Genomic DNA, 21252 nt, shown 5'->3' on the forward strand with positions numbered 1-21252 from the left:
TCTCCTTCCCTTTCAAAGTACCGTTTAAGCATATTCACATGACACTCGGCGAGTTTTCCTTCTATCTGGCGTTCTTAACACATAATTCACCTCACTTAATTTACTTTCAATCTGATATGGTCCACAAAACCTAGCTTTTAAAGGTTCACCTACCACTGGTAACAATACTAAAGCTTTATCTCCACTGGCAAAACTACAAACCTTTGCTTTCTTGTCCGCTACCTGTTGCATCACATGTTGTGCATTCTTTAAATGTTGTCCAGCCAATTCCCCTTCTCTATTTAATCGTTCTCTAAAATTTGACACGTAATCCAATAATGTAAGTTCCAACTGCTCACTCACCAATTTTTCATTAATTAATTTAAGTGGTCATCTTGCCTCATGACCAAAAATTAGTTCAAAAGGACTGAATTTGATTGACTCATTAGGTGCATCCCTAATTGAAAACAGTACGAATGGAATTTCTTTATCCCAATCCTCTGGATAATCTTGACAATAAGCCCCCCAACATTGTCTTTAATGTCTGATGCCACCTTTCTAAAGCTACCTGCGATTCTGGATGGTACGCAGTTGATTTAAATTGTTTTTTTTGCTAAACTATCCATAACTTCTTTGAATAATCTTGAAGTAAAATTTGATCCTTGATCCGATTGTATTTCTGTGGGTAGTCCATATCTAGTAAAGAATTTAAGTAACACCTCCACAATCTTTCTAGCTGTAATATTGCGTACTGGAATAGCTTCTGGAAACCTAGTAGACACATCCATTATAGTCAAAAGATATTGATTCCCAGTTTTTGTTTTAGGAAGCGGTCCTACGCAATCAATTAAGACCCTTGCAAAGGGTTCCTCAAATGCTGTATGGGTATTAAGGGCGCTAGTTTTATCACTGCTTGAGGTTTCCCTATCACTTGACATGTGTGATATGATCGACAAAATCTAACTACATCTTTATGGAAGCAGGGACGATAGTGACATTTAAGGTGACATTAACAGGATGGGAATAGAGGGATATGGACCCAGGAAGTGTAGAAGATTGTAGTTTAGTCGGGCAGCATGGTCGGCACGGGCTTGGAGGGCCGAAGGGCCTGTTCCTGTGGTGTACATTTCTTTGTTCTTTGTTCTTTATGTAGTCCAGGCCAATAAAAATGTTTTTGGATTTTAGCTTGAGTTTTCCTTACTCCCAAATGACCTTCCACTGGTACCTCATGTGCTACTCGCAACACCTCCTTTCTATACCCTACCGGCAATACCACTTGATGAACCTCTGCCCACTTTTCATCCGCCTGCATATGTAAAGGTCTCCATTTTCTCATCAAGGCATCACTTTTAAAGTAATAACATTCTGAAATACACTCAGATTCCTCTTACGTGTATGCTTTCTGATACATCCGTTTTATTTCTATATCTTTCAGTTGTAACTCCGCCAATTTTATGGAACTAAAAATATACGCCTCGTCCTCCACCTGTTCTTTTCCAACCATCTGATCAAAAATTGTTTCTGATAATTGCACTTCAACTTTATCTTCACTCTTTGATTTCTCCTTTTGTCTTAACCTGTGACTTTGCGACCTTGTTACTACACAATCAGGAAAAATCCCAGGATATTCGTCCTTCAACACTTCAGTTGTCTGATTTTCCACTGGCTTATCAACCACAGTAGGCATCATTCCCACCTGCAATCCAGCTATATCATTACCCAAGATAAACTGTATTTTGGACAAGATAGTTTCTCTATTACTCTTACAACCACATCACCACTCCTCACTGGACTTTCCAAGCTTACCTTATATAATGGAACATGTTGTAGTCTGTGTTAGGAGGATTACGGTACCTATTAATGCCGGAATACCATTGGTGGAGAATGTACTTGTTCCATTGGATAAGCTTGCATGTGAGCTCCGCCTTGCAAGGTGAGGTATAAGAGCCCGTGCTGCCCCAGCAGCTTCCTTCTGTACCTGCGCTGCTGGGGGAAACATCTAGCGTATTAAAGCCTTCAATTGTCTCCAATCTTGTTTCTGAGGTTATTGATTGTGCATCAATTTAATACACTAGATTTAAAAGAATGGAGTTCCAAATCAAGCCAGAATGTCTGCAACTCAGCCCCCATGCGGCAAACTCAGCGGCAACATTCAAGCACTGGCTGGCGTGTATTAACGGATACCTCGGAACGCCCGAAAACACACCCACGGGAGAACAGAAACTGCAAGTCCTGCACTCGAGGGTGAGGCCAGAAATTGACACCCTCATCGAGGATGCGGATGACTTCGATGCAGCAATGGAGCTGCTGAAAGGGCATTATATTCGCCCGGTAAACCAGGTCTACGTCGACATCTCCTAGCGATGAGGCGACAAATCCCTGGGGAATCGCTGGAAGAATTCTACCATGCGCTCCTGGTGTTGGGGAGAAACTGCAGCTGCCCGCTGCAGTTTCGGCGAGCGACCACACAGAACTTTTGATCTGGGACGCTTTCGTTGCAGGTATGCTTTCCGCCCAAATCTGCCAGACACCCTAGGCCTCAAGGAGTCACGGGCCTTTGCCGGCTCCATGGATGTGCCCTTCCAAAACGCCCGCGCTTATGTCCCCGACCGCGCGGCAGCCCCCTGGGCAGCATGGAATCCCCCCGCAGGCGACCCCGAGACATCTCCCATCCCCCACAAGCTTGTTTTGCAAGATGGCCTGGCAACCCCGGGGGGGACCCGCTGCTAATTTTGCGGGCAGACCAAGCAACCCTGACAGCGCTGTCCGGCCCACGCATCCATCTGCAAGGGATGCGGTTAAAAGGGCCATTTCGTGGTGGTGTGCCAGGCCCGGGTGGTCGCTGCGGTCTCCGGTGGCGAATGCAGACCGCCACCACAACCCTCTCCACGGTCCCCGTGCGGCCAGCGGGGACCGCCATCTTCCTCCTTCAGGTCGACGTGTGGCCTCCGGGCGCCGCCACATTGTCCCGCGGACGCCCCCTGCAATGGATGGGCGACGCCATTTTGTGGACCCCCATGTGTGACCAATGGGCGCCGCTATCTTGGATGGGCTCCCAGGACCCCAGCTCGTCTGACCACGCACCGCCCGAAGAGAACATTCAAGTGCTGCCATGAGTAGCCTCGGTGACCCTGGACCAGTCTTGGCCCCGAACACTATCGACTGCTACGGCGACGGTGCTAATCGACATGAAACGTCCTGCCTAATCGGCCCTGGGAGCAGGGAGAGCTTCATACACCCCGACACGGTAAGACGCTGTTCTCTCCCTGTCCACCCTGTTAATCAAAAAATCTCCCTGGCCTCTGGATCTCACTCAGTAGAGATCAAGGGGTTTTGTACAGCTAACCTCATAGTCCAAGGAAGGGAGTTCAAAAACTACCGACTCTACGTCCTTCCCCACCTCTGCGCGGCCACACTCCTGGGATTGGATTTTCAGTGTAACCTCCAAAGTCTAACTTTCAAATTCGGCAGCCCTATACACCCCCTCACTGTCTGCAGCCTCGCGACCCTCGAGGTCGATCTGCCCTCCCTGTTTGCGAACTTCACCCCGGATTGCAAACCCGTCGCCACCAGGAGCAGACGGTATAGTGCCCAGGACTGGTTTTCTATTCGGTCAGAGGTCCAACGGTTACTGAAGGAAGGTGTCATTGAGGCTAGCAACAACCCCTGGAGAGCTCAAGTAGTGGTGGTAAAGACCGGGGAGAAGCATAGAATGGTCATCGACTACAGTCAGACCATCAACAGGTTTACGCTACTCCATGCGTACCCTCTCCCCGCATATCCGACCTGGTCAACAGGATCACGCATTACAAGATCTTCTCCACGGTGGATCTTAAGTTTGCCTACCACCAGCTCCCCATCCGCACTAGTGACCGCAAATACACTGCCTTCGAAGCAGATGGGCGGCTCTACCACTTCTTAAGGGTTCCCTTCAGTGTCACTAACGGGGTCTCGGTCTTCCAGCGAGAGATGGATCGAATGGTTGACCGGTACGGTTTACGGGCCACATTCCCGTACCTCGATAAAGTCAACATCTGCGGCCATGACCAGCAGGACCACGACACCAACCTCCGAAAATTCCTCCAAACCGCAAAAATCCTTAACCTAACGTATAACAAGGATAAATGCGTATTTAGCACCGATCGCCTAGCCATCCTCGGCTACATAGTGCGTAATAGAGTGATAGGCCCCGACCCTGAATGCATGCGCCCCCTTATCGAGTTCCCCCTCCCGCACCGCTCCAAGGCCCTGAAGCGCTGACTCGGCTTTTTTTCTTACTATGCCCAGTGGGTCCCCAACTATGCGGACAAGGCCCGTCCACTGATCCAATCCACAGTTTTTCCGTCGATAGAGGCCCGCCAGGCCTTCAGCCGCATCAAAGCAGACATTGCAAAGGCCACGATGCACGCCATCGACCAGTCCCTCCCCTTCCAGGTCAAGAGCGACGCATCCGACGTAGCTCTGGCGGCCACCCTCAATCAAGCGGGCAGGCCCGTGGCATTCTTCTCACGCACCCTCCACGCCGCCGAAATCCGCCATTCCTCAGTCGAAAAGGGGGCCCAGGCCATAGTAGAAGCTGTGCGACATTGGAGGCATTACCTGGCCGGCAGGAGATTCACTCTCCTCACTGACCAACGGTCGGTTGCTTTCATGTTCGATAATGCACAGCGGGGCAAGATAAAAAACGACAAGATCTTACGGTGGAGGATCGAACTCTCCACCTACAACTATAAGATCTTGTATCGTGCCCGGAATTAAACGAGCCTTCTGATGCCCTTTCCCGTGGCACATGTGCCAACGCAGAAGTGGACCGCCTCCGAGCCCTCCACGAGGAACTCTTCCACCCAGGGGTCACTCGATTTTTCCACTTCATCAAGACCCGCAACCTGCCCTACTCCATCGAGGAGGTCAGGCCAGCAGGAATTGCCAAATCTGTATGGAGTGCAAGCCGCACTTCTACAGGCCAGAAAAAGCGCACCTGATAAAGGCTTCCCATCCCTTTGAACGCCTCAGTATGGATTTCAAAGGCCCCCTCCCCTCCACCGACCGCAACACGTACCTCCTGAACGTGATTGACGAATACTCCCGGTTTCCTTTCGCCATCCCCTGCCCTGACATGACCGCAATCACTGTCATAAAAGCCCGCCAAGGTATCTTTACGCTGTTCGGTTTCCCCGCCTACCTACACAGTGATAGGGGGTCCTCCTTTATGAGCGACGAACTGCGTCAATTCCTGTTCAGCAAGGGCATTGCCTCGAGCAGGACGCCCAGTTACAACCCCCGGGGAAACGGACAGGTAGAGAGGGAGAAAGGAATGGTCTGAAAGACCGTCCTACTGGCCCTGTGGTCCAGGAATCTCCCAGTCTCCCGCTGGCAGGAAGTCCTCCCGGTTGCCCTCCACTCCATCCGGTCACTGCTATGTACCACGACCAACCAAACACCTCACAAACGTCTCCTTGTCTTCCGCAGGAAGTCCTCATCGGGGACCTCGCTCCCGACATGGCTGGCAGCTCCCGGACCCGTCCTACCCGGAAAACATGTGCGGGCGCACAAATCGGACCCATTGGTCGAGAGGGTCCATCTCCTCCACGCTAACCCTCAGTACCCCGACGGTCGACAGGACACAGTCTCCCTACGGGACCTGGCGCCCGTTGGATCCCGACGCACACCCTCGCCACCAGCCCCACCCTCCCTCCCACCGGCGCACCCCACAGCCGCCCCCTTCCCAGGTGGATCGGTTCTTCCACCGGCCCTGTCTAGGCCCTGCCCACCGGCGCACCCCACAGCTGCCCCCTTCCCAGGCCAGTCGACCCTTCCACCAGCCACGTCTAGGGGTGATAAAGCTGCAGCAGAAGCCAAAATCACGCTCCCGGAGTCACAGACGCCCGAACCTCCACCGACATCACCACCAAAGCTACGACAATCGCAGAGGATGACAAGGGCCCCCGATCGACTAATTGCTTCCTTTTGAAATGTACATTACTGTTGTGAATAGTTAAAATTTGTAATGAGGCAAAATGCTGTATGGAGGCATTACGGTACCTTCATAACTATAACTTCTACCACTTCTACCATGTTGTAATACCAAGCCACCATCCCTGCCAGATTCTTTTTTAACAGGGGGTGAATGTGTTAGTCTGTGTTAGGAGGATTACGGTACCCAGTAATGCCAGGATACCATTGGTGGAGAATGTACTTGTTCCATTGGATAAGCTTGCATGTTAGCTCCGCCTTGCAAAGTGGGGTATAAGAGCCCGTGCTGCCCCAGCAGCTTCATTCTGTACCTGCACTGCTGGGGGAAACATCTAACGTATTAAAGCCTTCAATTGTCTCCAATCCCGTTTCTGAGGTTATTGATTGTGCATCAGAACACTACTTCTTCTCACCCTGAATTCCACATATTACTACCTTTTCTGGCAATATTCTTCCCAAACTACATAACTCCTCATCTCTTACCATTAAAGATTGACTAGCTCCCGTATCTCTTAAAATTGTGATTTTTTTTTACCTGCTCGTCCTGGTACACGAGTAAACTTTCCCACACAAGTAAATTCTTTAAAGAGATCTGACGCCTTCTTATCAATGACCTCTTGATCAGGCTGCACGATCTTTTGCATCTCCTTCACTTCACTTGGTTTTCCTTTACCACTTTAACAAACCCCACTGTCTTATCCTGTTTTACCACATCAGCCTTCCCAGTGCTTTTCTTCAACCACCAACAGTGTGACTTTACATGGTCTAATTTATTATAGTGAAAACATTTGAAACTTTTCATTTCTCTTCCACCCTCCTGGATTTCTTTTTTCATCTGAGGTACACTCTCCTTATTAACTCCCATCAGATCTCCTTTACTTCTACCACTTGAGTATTTTTCTTTTCCCCAGTTTCTATCCCTCACAGGTTGAAACTGATGTCGGAAACCAAACTTTGATTTATGAACTAATTCATAATCATTTGCCATTTCTGCTGCCAACCTCACAGTTTTAACCCCCTGCTCTTCCACATGAGTTCTCACTGCATCAGGAATTGAATTTTTAAACTCCTCCAAAAGTATAATTTCTCCGACAGCTTCATATATTTGGTCTATTTTCAAAGCCCTTATCCGCCTATCAAAATTACCTCTCAAACTCCATGTATGTTTGACCAGGTACTTTCCTTAAATTTCTAAACCTTTGTCTGTAGGCTTCAGGCACTAGTTCATATGCACCCAAGGTGGATATTTTCACCTCCTCATACGTCCCAGATACTTTCTCTGATAGTGATGGAAACACTTCACAAGCCCTACCTACCAGCTTTGTTTGAATCAGTAATACCTACATGTCCTGTGGCCATTTCATTTGTTTAGCTACCTTCTCAAATGAAATGAAAAAGGCTTCTACCTCCTTCTCATCAAACCTTGGCAATGCGTGGACATATTTAAATAGATCCCCACTAAGCCTTAGATTATGATGCTGTTTCTCTTTATCCTCATCACTATCCTCAAATTGTACATTTCCCTTTACATACACTAATTTTAACTGACTGTCATGTTTCATGGCCATTTTCTGAAGTTCATACTCTCTCTTTTTCCCTTTCCTCGCTCTCTTTTTCTTTTTCCCTGATCTGTATCTCCCTTTCTCTTTCTTGTTGTTCTGCTAAGGCTATTCTTTCTTTTTCCCTCATTTCGTATTTAAGCTGCTTTAATTCTTTTTCATGTTCCAGTTGTTTAATTTGTAACTGAATTTTTACCATTTCTAATGAGTCAGACTGTATCTCAGGCAACCTTAAATGCTCAGCTACCATCGTAAAGTACCTCTTCTTTTCGTGTGCTGCCAGGTAAGGCTAACTGCAATGTTTTTGCCAAATGTAAAAGCCTTTTTTTAGTCTCTGTTCGTAAGGTGCTGCGTGTGACTTTCTCCACCCCCAAAAACCTCTGAGCCTCTGAAAGAGCCATTGTCCACAACACACGCCTTACTTAAACTGGTATACCACACCTGAAAATCAAACACAAATATGCTCACCCCTCACTGTCTTTAAGTTCACTAAGCCAACCCACTCATAAAAGGTAGACCCCTCGAGCCCCCAATTTGTTATGGGTCCGGGTTTAGAAAACTCCAAAGTATATCATCAAGTTCACCTGACACACAACGTTTAATAGATTTTGGTTATGGGGAGCACAAGGGCCCACTTTACACGTGTGATGCAACAGAGATCTAAAGTATTTTTAAAACAAAACAATGTTTATTCTATGAATTCAGTTAACACTTTATAAACACACAGTAAACATCTTATCAACTACAAACACTGATACTTTCCCAAATACAATATTCTATAGGTACCCTTAGTAACTTTCCTAACAACATCCATAAGCCCAAAACACTTTTTTAACAAAGACAGCAGGTTTAAATTCTCTACAGAAACAGGTATTACTTTGAAATCATCAATGAGCTGAAGACATTTTTTAGTTTATAGAGAGAAACCAGTATACATCTGTTTGCTTTGGCTGCAGCTCTCCAACTGATAGCGAAACTAAACACAGATCCAAAACCAGCTTTCAGCACAAAACGAAAGTAAAAAGCAGAGCAGAGCCCAGCTCCAGCCACACACTGACATCACTGCAGCTATTTGATAAACACCCATTTCTTAAAGGCACTCTCACATGACACTGGATAGCCAGGAATAGTGCAGGCTGGCTCCCTGGCCCTCACCCTTGGAACACGGGACCGAGGCACTGCCCAACTGCATTTTGGCACTGCCAGCCTGGCACTGCCAATGTGCCTGGGTGGCGCTGCCAGCTGGCACGAGCACTGCCAAGGTGACAGGTTGGCAATGCCAAGCTGGAATTTTGTGCGTGGTGGCGATCAGGCCAGGAATGCCCTGCGCTGGTGTTGGGTGAGTGTGGGGGGGGGGTCTGGGGACCCTCCCATGGTGCATTGTGGCTTGCAGGGGGTTCTGGGATTGCTTTGGGGACTCCAGAGTTTAGGCGCAATTAAAAATGGTGTCTCAATCTCTCGCTACACTGAGGAGTTCCAGCAGCGGAGCTCCTCAGTGCACAAAACAGCCACACGTTCCCGCTGAGGCCCCTTATCTAACACGAGTGCTGTTTGATAGTGTTGTGAAATGCTGGGAAACACGCTGCTAAATGCGCTCACTATGGGACTTTGTTCCTGTAGTCACCTGGGATGGCCACTTTCAGAACACTAAATGGACACTCGAAAGACTATAGGGAAATGTGGACAACACTAAGCAACAAGCAGGCACAGAGCCTGAATGTATATTTGGAAAGCAGTCAGCAGATGGAATCGAAACTCTAGGTCGATTAACATATTGATGGCCCATCTCCAAGAAACAAATGACTAATACTCAGGTAGCCGATACTGTCACAGACATCCCGGCGCCAGTACCCCAACCGAAAGACACAAACAAAGCAAGGCCAACGGCTACCTAAGACGCCCAGCCATCAGGGCACCCACCCCTTTATTGGTTTAGATCGATGATAATGATCAAGAAGCTGCCCAATTAATTGGGACCAAGTTTAAGGCCCACCTAAATGCGCGCAAAGCCCCTCCGAGTATAAGAAGGAACCCCACCAGAGATTCAGTCTCTTGGATTCGGCTCTCAAGCGGAGAGACCCTTCCACCAGCATCACCAGAAGCAAGTAAGTTCAAGGGCAACGCTCGCTACCAGATGGACGACCTTAGCTGTACTCCTGTTACCTCTTCGAACCCAACAGCCTCAGATCCGAACAACGGCCATTGTTCCTCTGACCTACGTGGGCACCCGAAGTTAAGTATAGGTGTTAGCGTTAGAGATAGTTTAGTTTGTTGTATTATCGTGCATGAGTAGATCTTACTGTGTGTAAATAAATACCATTGACTTTGAACTAAATAACTGGTGTATTGGCTCTTTGATCGGTATTCGGGTTGAACCTTGTGGCGGTATTGAGAGATACCTGGCGACTCTGAAAGAGGAGACTTCAGGTTCGATCCACGAGCCATTAGTCAGGACAAAGATGTTAGACAGGTTTTGCAGCGACACAAAGCTTCTTTTGCCCAGCACAAGCACGACTGTGGCAAGATAACAGGTTTAGTAAACATTACAGGACCCGACCCCAAAAACAGTACAGTTTTCCCCAACAAGCAGAGGGAGAAATCGCATAGGTTATCCAGAGTCTGCCTGACCAAGGCGTACTCCGTTCAGTAGCCTCAATGAACAATGCCCCAATTTGGCCCGTCAGGAAACCCGATGGTTCATGGCGACTGACCATTGATTTATAGGGAACTAAACAAAGTAACCCCAGTAGCAGCCCCCACCGTAGCCATGAGTCCCAAGACAATGTTAAAACAGGGACTCCATTCAAATTTTTTTTCGGTTTTGGACATCAGCAACGGCTTTTGGTCCATTCCATTGGATAAAGCGTGCCAATATAAATTTGCTTTCACCTTCCAGGGACAGCAGTACACATGGATGTGCCTACCGCAAGGCTTCCACAATTCCCCCTCCATTTTCCACCGACAGCTGGCGAACGGAGTAGCTAAATTTTCCCGACCCGATTACCTTGTCCAGTATGTAGACGACTTGCTTCTACAGACAGACACTAAGATAGAGCACATTTCGCTTCTCACCGAATTATTAGGACTCCTTCAAGAAATTGGATGTAAAGCGTGGGGCAGCACGGTAGCATTGCGGATAGCACAAATGCTTCACAGCTCCAGGGTCCCAGGTTCGATTCCGGCTTGGGTCACTGTCTGTGCGGAGTCTGCACATCCTCCCCGTGTGTGCGTGGGTTTCCTCCGGGTGCTCCGGTTTCCTCCCACAGTCCAAAGATGTGCGGGTTAGGTGGATTGGCCATGCTAAATTGCCCATAGTGTCCAAAATTGCCCTTTGTGTAGGGTGGGGTTACTGGGTTATGGGGATAGGGTGGAGGTGTGGATCTTGGGTAGGGTGCTCTTTCCAAGAGCCGGTGCAGACTCGATGGGCCGAATGGCCTCCTTCTGCACTGTAAATTCTGTAAATTCTATGATAAACCCCAAAAAGGCCCAGATTCTCCAGGAAAAAGTAATTTACTTAAGCGCAGTGATCACCCATGGCAAACGCGAGATCGAGCAGAAACGCATCAATTCAATTGTCAAATTACCTTTGCCCCATAATGTCACAGCCCTCCGGTCATTTCTAGGACTGGTTGGTTTACTGCAGGAATCACATAGACGGTTTTGCCACAAAGGCAGCCCCTCTTTCCGAACTCCTAAAAAAGCAAGCGCCATGGGAATGGTTTCCACAGCACACGGATGCCGTGGATGCATTAAAACGAGCCCTCAGCACAGCTCCCGCATTACAGGTCCCAGATCCACTCTCCCCATACACAATTGAGGTTGCAACCACCGACTGAACCCTTTTGGCAATGCTCCTCCAAGAAAGACATGATCGTTTAGGCCCCGTAGCATACGCTTCACAAGTTCTCGAACCAGTCGAGCAAGGATTTTCTGCCTGCAAAAGACACCTGCTCGCAATTTTTTGGGCTGTTCAGTACTTTGCCTACATAACAGGACTCAACCCCATCACCATTTTAACTGAGCACATCCCAACCCAACTTCTACTAGATGGTAGACTAAAGGACGGCACAGTCAGCCAAATTTGCACCGCACAATGGACCCTACTCCTACAAGGACGTGACATTACAGTTAAAAGGACAAAAACACACACGTTCCTCGCAGATAATTTACATTACGCAGGCACCCCACATGAGTGTGAAATCATCACCACCAGGCACAATACAGGACCCTTTGTACCCAAGTCAGCTCCCCCGAATCCAGGTACTACACCCCAGAGACCCCAGCCCACAGACATAGGGCACCCCTTAAGATTTATGTGGATGGCTCCTCCACAGTTTTGAACGGTAAATAAATTACTGGTTGTGGCATATGTGTAGAGGACGCGCAGGGACGCGCGTTAGAGGAGATATCATTGAAATTGCCCGGACACCTAGGTTCGCAGGAAGCAGGATTAGCAGCCGCAGCATATATTGTAGAGCATCCCGATTTGTTCCCGACCCCAGCCGACATATACACCGACAGCTTATATGTCTGCAATAGTTTAATGGAATTCCTACCCCTGTGGGAATCTCAAGGATTTGTTTCCGCGGATGGAAAACCCCTGCCCTCAGCCCCATTCTCCAGCATATTCTCAGGACAGCTAAAGACCGTAAATACGGTATCATTAAAGTTCGTAGCCACCATCATTCTTCCCCCACTTGTAACGTTAAGGCAGATGCCCTAGCAAAGGCAGATTCCAGACACGGTCACATTTGAAATCCCCCAGAGAGTGCCCCAGTACACTCGGTCCAGGTCTCACAGACCAATATTCAAGGTTTGGCTCAGGCCCAAAAGGAAGACAAAAAGCTCAGGGAAGTTTTAAAAGGCAACTTCCCAGCCCCCTACGATAAATACAGAAACACTTTGACGACACATGACGGCATCATTTTAAAGGATGGTATTTATGTGGTCCCCACCCAAGACAGAAACCAAGTTATCTGCCGCTTCCATGACAACCATGGACATCAAGGGATAGAAGCAACTCTTGCCCACCTCAGACCTCTCTGCTGGTGGCCCGATTTGAAATCTAATGTAACGCATTACATTGAAAATTGTTTAATAGGCGCCCAGAACAATCCTAACAGATATGCAAGGAAAGGTCACACCCACCCTGTTAATAGCCCCTGGACGAATTTACAGATTGATTACATAGGACCCCCTACCCCCCTGCAAGAGTGGTTTTAAGTATGTGTTGGTAGTAATTGATACCTTCACGAAATGGGTGGAAGCTTTTCCATCTAGAACTAACACGGCTAAAACGACAGCCAAGATCCTAACGCAGCACATCTTTACAAGATGGGAACTTCCCCATAGTATAGAGTCAGACCAAGGCTCACATTTCACAGGACGTGTCATGAAAAATGTCCTCACAATTTTCGGCATCCGACAAAAATTCCATGTTGCATATCACCCCCAATCAAGAGGAATCGTAGAGAGAATGAATAGAACCCTCAAGGCAACCCTCAGGAAAATGGTGCAACAGCACAATACCACATGGGACACAGTTCTCCCCTTTGCACGAATGTTCATAAGGAACACGGTATCCACTTCGACAGGATACACCCCCCACATCCTCATGACCGGACGACCCATGAAGGGGACAGAATACTTGTTAGGACTTGATTTGGCCAGCCCCACAGTCACTACCCTCACCCATGAGAAGGCAGTACAGCATATTATCGATAATGTTAAAGCAGCCCAGCTCGCTGCAGCTGTTAGGCTTGGGACACGAAAGAAGCAAAGTAAAGTTTGTTTTGACAAAACGGTACACGCCACAGAATTTTCAGTAGGGCAGCAGGTCATGCTCCCCCCTGTACAACCCCAGTTCATTTCTTTCCCTCAAATTCGAAGGACCCTACTCCATTTCAAATAAAGTCAGCCCCTCCGTTTATAAGATCACTTATCCCATTGGCAAGTCAGGATGGTTTCACATAAACCAGCTTAAGGCTTATGGCACACAGAACAACCATTCACACCACATCTCACTTGCAGCAGCAGATGAACACGCCCCGCCCATGGACGACCTATTCCTACCCTCTCCCAACCAGTCCAGCCCATCCTCAGACACGACTGCGACTCCACCCTCAGAGGCACGACTCCGCCTCTCCCTTCATTCAACCAGCACCGACAGCGACAGCCCCATGGCACCGAGACACGATTACACTCCTGCACCAGGCCCCACTCCCAGCGACTCCGAACAAGATTCATCCGACCTCTTTGAGACCACGTATATCAAAGCCCCTGAACCAGACCCACCACCCAACGACAATGGATTGCCCCCTACCACCTCCAACCTCGACACAAAACATTGGCACTGCGACAATTCTTACAGACTCATCCGGAATGGTGAGATGGACCCCACTTCGCCCCAGGCAGCTTTGGCACAGCTACTCCAGTCACGAATATGGCAACCGGGAGAAGATGATGACCTAGAGTCTGACTCCCACCATACGGGTCCCTTTGCGACTCTTTTCACGAAAGAGCAATGAGGTGTCCAGATGATAGTAAGAAGGAACCGCTGGAGATTTACGGTGTCCTTCTTTCTGGTGGAGCCTGCCCGATTTTGTTATTTTAGTTTGTTAATTTTAAATGTTGAATGTTTGTTTGTGCACTTAAAAAGTTTATTCATGGCCCCACGCCACATCTTGAAATAGTCAAAACCACTCTTTTAACACCCACTGGCAGTTAAAGGAACAAGTTTGTCGGCAGACACCCATTCATAGCTACTCTTCTGATTCGAAGGTAATCATAAGAGACAGTATCCACGATGAACACAAATTCTTTCCGTTCTTGTCCGGTCGCTCAGGCAGTGGAGTAACGGCACTGGTCCCCGCCCTGCCTGAGGACCCCCATCTGGTCAGCTACGCTCGGGTAGTGCACCTACGGCACTGGTCACTGTCCTACCCGGGGATTCCACCTGTTCTTGCCCCACAAGCCATACGCATCCCATTCGGAACATTTGGTTCAAAACTCGTGTGTTTGTATCCGGCAACGCTTAGGTTGCTCTCCCATATGCTATTTACATCCTCAGACACTTGGATGGAACACTTTACTGCTGGATGGCGAGATTGTCCGCCCATTCACTGTATCAACCACACAGGCTGCGAGACTGCTCGCGCTGTGACAGTATTTTCTTTCGCATGTCTTGCCCCAAAATATTTGGTTTTTTAAAAAAATGAGGGAGTCACATATGGTGACAATTCTAATGGACAATTGATAATAAAAGGACAGACAGACAGACATACGAGATCTTAAACAAGGTAATAACAGATATTATGCTTGTGTCCACAGGAAATCCAGAACAACAGAAGACAAAGGAAGACCAAGAAGGAAAAAGACATGAAGACAGACATCATGATCTACATTTGGATCTTCGTGGGATCCCTACAGTTGCACGCGGATGCAACCCCCCTGACCCCTACCCCACAGGCCATGAATGTTTCCCATCCCTGCCATACCCCACATCCAGAGACAGCCACTGATACACCAACGTGGTGTGACAGATTTATCTAATGGTATTCCCTGTCACACATCGTGGAAGCACTGTTAGTCATATCGATACTCTGCAGTGTCATCCAGACACTGAGACATAGGAAATGGTGAAGGAAAGCCTCCCGCACTCCGGTATATACCTTCAGACCCCCTATTTTCGGACTTCAGCAAACCCCCCACTCCCTCGAAGTAAATAAAGCGTGTCGACTAATTTTTTGTTTGTTCTAATAAAAGATGTGAAATTCTGTACTTGACCACCACGATACAGAGACATGTATGCTGCCATTGTGTAGTTTATACTGTTGTAAATTCTTTTAATTGACTAAGGATAGTTTAGAGAAGAATAGTTAGAGGTTCCCGTGTTTTAAATGAAAAATAAATGTAATGCATGCCTGAATGTCATAGCGCCCCTTAGGATTTTATAATAATGTGATGTACATAAAGCAATTTAGGGAAAGGTTCCAATCTATAGGACAGAGTAGAATCGAACCTGTCCTTGATTGCGGGTGCTCGACTTAGGCAGAGAACAAAGAAGATTCAGCAATACGATCCTTCACGCTTCACAGAAGGACGTTTTATGTATTTTCTACAAATACATAAAACAAAAAAGAGTGGCTAAGGTAAATATTGGTCCTTTAGAGGTTGAGAAGGGAGATTTAATAATGGGAGATGAGGAAATGGCTGAGGAACTGAACAGGTTTTTTGGGGTCGGTCTTCACAGTGGAAGACACAAATAACATGCCAGTGACTGATGGAAATGAGGCTATGACAGGTGAGGACCTTGAGAGGATTGATATCACCAAGGAGGTAGTGATGGACAAGCTAATGGGGCTAAAGGCAGACAAGTCTCCTGGCCCTGATGGAATGCATCCCAGAGTGCTAAAAGAGATGGCTAGGGAAATTGCAAATGCACTAGTGATAATTTACCAAAATTCACTAGACTCTGGGGTGTTCCCGCGGATTGGAAATTAGCAAACATGACACCACTGTTTAAAAAAGGAGGTAGGCAGAAAGTGGGTAATTATAGGCCAGTGAGCTTAACTTCGGTAGTAAGGAAAATGCTGGAATCTATCATCAAGGAAGAAATAGCGAGGCATCTGGATGGAAATTGTCCAATTGGACAGACGCAGCATGGGTTCATAAAGGGCAGGTCGTGCCTAACTAATTTAGTGGAATTTTTTGAGGACATTAACAGTGCGGTAGATAACGGGGAGCCAATGGATGTGGTATATCTGGATTTCCAGAAAGCCTTTGACAAGGTGCCACACAAAAGGTTGTTGCATAAGATAAAGATGCATGGCATTAAGGGGAAAGTAGGAGCATGGATAGAGGATTGGTTAATTAATAGAAAGCAAAGAGTGGGGATTAATGGGTGTTTCTCTGGTTGGCAATCAGTAGCTAGTGGTGTCCCTCAGGGATCAGTGTTGGGCCCACAACTGTTCACAATTTACATAGATGATTTGGAGTTGGGGACCAAGGGCAACGTGTCCAAGTTTGCAGACGACACTAAGATAAGTGGTAAAGCAAAAAGTGCAGAGGATACTGGAAGTCTGCAGAGGGATTTGGATAGGCTAAGTGAATGGGCTAGGGTCTGGCAGATGGAATACAATGTTGACAAATGTGAGGTTATCCATTTTGGTAGGAATAACAGCAAAAGGGATTATTATTTAAATGATAAAATATTAAAACATGCTGCTGTGCAGAGAGACCTGGGTGTGCTAGTGTATGAGTCGCAAAAAGTTGGTTTATAGGTGCAACAGGTGATTAAGAAGGCAAATGGAATTTTGTCCTTCATTGCTAGAGGGATGGAGTTTAAGACTAGGGAGGTTATGCTGCAATTGTATAAGGTGTTAGTGAGGCCACACCTGGAGTATTGTGTTCAGTAGTTTTGGTCTCCCTACTTGAGAAAGGACGTACTGGCACTGGAGGGTGTGCAGAGGAGATTCACTAGATTAATCCCAGAGCTGAAGGAGTTGGATTACGAGGAGAGGTTGAGTAGATTGGGACTGTACTCGTTGGAATTTAGAAGGATGAGGGGGGATCTTATAGAAACATATAAGATTATGAAGGGAATAGATAGGATAGATGCGGGCAGGTTGTTTCCACTGGCGGGTGAAAGCAGAACTAGGGGGCATAGCCTCAAAATAAGGGGAAGTAGATTTAGGACTGAGTTTAGGAGGAACTTCTTCACCCAAAGGGTTGTGAATCTATGGAATTCCTTGCCCAGTGAAGCAGTAGAGGCTCCTTCATTAAATGTTTTTAAGATAAAGATAGATAGTTTTTTGAAGAATAAAGGGATTAAGGGTTATGGTGTTCGGGCCGGAAAGTGGAGCTGAGTCCACAAAAGATCAGCCATGATCTCATTGAATGGCGGAGCAGGCTCGAGGGGCCAGATGGCCTACTCCTGCTCCTAGTTCTTATGTTCTTATGTTCTTATGTTCACGTTGAGGATCACAAGGAGGACATGTAGCCATCTGGGATGGCCATTTTCAGAACACAAAATGGACACTCACAGAGACTATAGGGAAATGTGGACAATACTAAGCAACAAGCAGGCACAGAGCCTGAATGTATATTTGAAATATAGCAGACGGAATCGAAACTCTGGGTCGATTAACATATTGATGGCCCCTCTCCGAGGAACAAAGGACTAATACTCAGGTAGCCAATACTGTCGCAGACATCCCGGCGCCAGTACCCCAACTGAAAGAAACAAACAAAGCAAGGCCAACGGCCACCTAGGACACGCCCAGCTATCAGGGCACCCGCCCCTTTATTGGTTTAGATCGATGACAATGATCAAGAAGCTGCCCAATTAATTGGGACCAAGTTTAAGGCCGGCATAAAAGCGCGCGAAGCCCTTCCAAGTATAAGAAGGAACCCCCACCAGAGATTCCGTCTCTTGGATTCGGCTCTCAAGCAGAGAGATCCTTCCACCAGCATCACCAGAAGCAAGTAAGTTCAAGGTCAACGCTCGCTACCAGATGGACGACCTTAGCTGTACTCCTGTTACCTCTTCGAACCTAACAGCCTCAGATCCGAACAACGGCCATTGTTCCTCTGACCTAAGTGGGCACCCGAAGTTAAGTATAGGTGTTAGTGATAAAGATAGTTTAGCTTGTAGTGTTATTGTGCATGAGTAAATCATACTGTGTGTAAATAAATACCATTGACTTTGAACTAAATAACTGGTGTATTGGTTCTTTGATCGGTATTCGGGTTGAACCTTGTGGCGGTATCGAGAGATACCTGGCGACTCTGAAAACATACTCATAATTAGGACTAAGAAAGGCGACCTTATTAACCGCCATATTTATAGCAAGTAAACAGAGCAACATTCCCATTTAGTTAAATTGCGCCCCAAGTGTGGGCTAAACCGCTGAGAAACTCCCCAAGGCCCAAAATAGTGACTACGTGTCATTTGATAGTGGTGGGGAACTCGCCAGCAGAGCTGGCAGGAAACGCCCTGCAAACCCCACCACAAATGAACTTAGAAATGTTTCTGTCCACATAGCGACCAATGACACAGGAATGTAATTTTACTGAGGGAGTTTGAGGAGCAAGAGTACAAATCATAAAACTGAGCCTGAAAGGTAGTAACTGTTCTGTTCCAGAAGCCCAGTTCGTGAAGGATCAGAGTAGAGACAATCTATAATCAGTTTTACATTTATCGACACAGTGAGACATTACAAGCCCTAACTCAGCCCTGCACAGTTTCAGTTGGTATCTCACTACAGGTGCTTAAGTGAAACCCTGATTAACACTCGCCGCCTGCAAATAATTCAATACAATTGCCATACAATCAACAATAATTCCTGGTTTACTAGTTAAACCACAAGCAAAATAGCATTTCACCAAATGAGTTAGAGCAGACCTGTCCAGCCTTTTCATGCAAGGGATCACATTTCAATTTTTTTCTAACTCCAGGGATCGATGAGCAAAATCCGAGAACATAAGGTTTGGTGTAACATTAAACACAAATTTAAATAAAATGTTGAGGTTTGAAGTATTGTGGGCCAGGGTTTAGAGAACACCAATGTATATCATGGAGTTCACCTGACACACAGCTTTTAATAGATTTTGGTTATGAGGAGCACAAGGGCCCACTTTACAGGTGTGATGCAACAGAGATCTAAAGGATTTTTAAACAAAACAATGTTTATTCTATTAATCCAGTTATTATTTTATAAACACACAGTAAACACCTTATCAACTATCCAAAGATACAGTACTCTATAGGTAACCCTTAGTAACTTTCCTAACAACATCCATACGCCAAAAACCCTTTTTAACAAATTCCAAGGTTTGCATTCCTTGCAGAAACAGGTATTACTTTGAAATCATCCAGTGATCAGGAGACATTCTTTAGCATGCAGAGAGAGAGACCAAAATACACCTCCTTGGTTTGAATGCAGCTCTCCAACTGAAAACTAAACTAAAACTCGCAGCCAATATCAGCTTCTAGCTCAAAACCAAAGTAAAAAACAGAGCCAGAGCCCAACTCCACCCACACAATGACATCACTGCAGCCACTTGAGAAGACAAACATTTCTTAAAGTGACATTACCATGACAGAAGAAAAGAAGCAACTTCTTGAGCAAAAATAAAACAATATCAAAGCAATAAATTGACCGTTTAAAATATTTAGTAATTAATAAAGATGACCACGAGAGTGCAAGGGTGAAATTGCATTTTCCCGTCTCACTCTCAGGATATTTATTCATTCACGTTCACACACTGTGAGAGTTGGTGTGTGGGAGTGTGAGACTGGGAGTGAGCCAGACTCTCACACACACTAACAACAGCCAGTATTTTCTCCCCCACCAGCAGCCAGTCTCCTTCCCCAGCTCAATAGTCACACTGGCCCCCTGCTGCCCCCATTCAGCAGTCACTACATCCCCTTCCCCCACAGACTCACAATTGTTGCTGCGCCGTATTCCAAGGCTGCATGAGTGAGGAGAGCTGCTCCTCCAATCAGAGGCTGGTCCCCCTCCCCTTTTTGCTGCTGATTGGCTCTACCCCCTAGAATAACTAGGTCTGTAGTGACAGAGGATTTGGATAGGGTTAATTTATAAGTCTGAAGAGGCGGTGGGATCGGGGGGTAGGTGCAAGTGACCATCTTCATTTTATCTGCGCACACTCACATCCCAGTTCCACTAAATTTGGAGACAGTGTATATATAAAAAACATCACAATGGCAGCTTATTTCTCTCCTACAGAAAAACATTACTGGACCAAATAACACTGTGTCTGAAGAAATCCGACATCTGATCATCAAGCAGAATACTATCAAGTATCTGTGTGGCAGTTCAGAACTCATGACTCCTCAGAAGTTTCTTGAATATTACGAGAAATCAACATATGTTGTCCTCGACTCAGGTAGATTTCGAATTGACCAGATTCCCAATGTGGAACTGGATACATTTTTAATATTGAGAAACCTCACTGAACAGCAAGCAATATCCTTAGTCCAGGATATTAACAGTCCTAAAAAAAATCAGGAAGTAAGGAATTTTGCCATTTTGAGTGTCTGGGGAGAATTGAGGAAGAAACAGTACAAAAAGCTTGAATTTCTATCAGGTGATGATGCAAGGATGAGGAAGATTGTAGGATAGAATATTTGAAAAGTGAGAGGAAAAATAGATAATTATTCAGACCAGGGAATAATCAATTCATAAAATAGAAAGACAAACAATGTTAGAATCTACAGAAAGATTTCATCTACCCTAGTATTAATTGGACAGAAGAGGTCGGTAAAGGGATAATGAAATTGAGTTTCTACAATGTGTATAAGCCTTCTTTCTAACATAATATGTATAACAGCCAAACAGTATAGGATCTATTAGGCTTATGAACCAGAGTAGGTGGACAAGTGAAGTAAAAGGAGGGGAACATCTGGTAATAGTTACTGTAGATGGAGACCATTCATCCCAGTGAGACTCACTGACCCTTTGAAAGAGCACCCTACTTCGGCCCATTCCTCTGTCCCATCCCCGTAACCCCACATAACCTGCACATCTTTGGACACTAAGGGGAAATTTAGCATGGCCAATCACTTTGAGATGATAATAGAGAAAAACGTAAGTATGACAAAAACAGTGCATTAGAAAATAGCGGATTTTGAGAGCCTGAGAATAGAACTCGAGAAGGCTCCAGAAGTGGATCGTGCCCATCGGTCATCACGATGGAGGCTGAGGGCTGTGGAGCCGCC

At 46.5% G+C, this 21252-nt stretch overlaps 1 protein-coding gene across 1 annotated transcript in view; it reads left to right on the forward strand.

Annotated features, from left to right (window-relative positions):
- The window catches only part of LOC140393581 (testis-expressed protein 47-like), an 88852-nt gene that overhangs the window by 54478 nt on the left and 13122 nt on the right, over positions 1 to 21252 (forward strand). The window contains exon 6 of the mRNA XM_072479858.1: positions 20261 to 20420. Coding sequence (XP_072335959.1) covers positions 20261 to 20420 — 160 coding nt within the window. The remainder of the gene's footprint in view (positions 1 to 20260; positions 20421 to 21252) is intronic.

This window comes from Scyliorhinus torazame, chromosome 17 (assembly GCF_047496885.1).
Source record: "Scyliorhinus torazame isolate Kashiwa2021f chromosome 17, sScyTor2.1, whole genome shotgun sequence".
Lineage (NCBI taxonomy): Eukaryota > Metazoa > Chordata > Chondrichthyes > Carcharhiniformes > Scyliorhinidae > Scyliorhinus > Scyliorhinus torazame.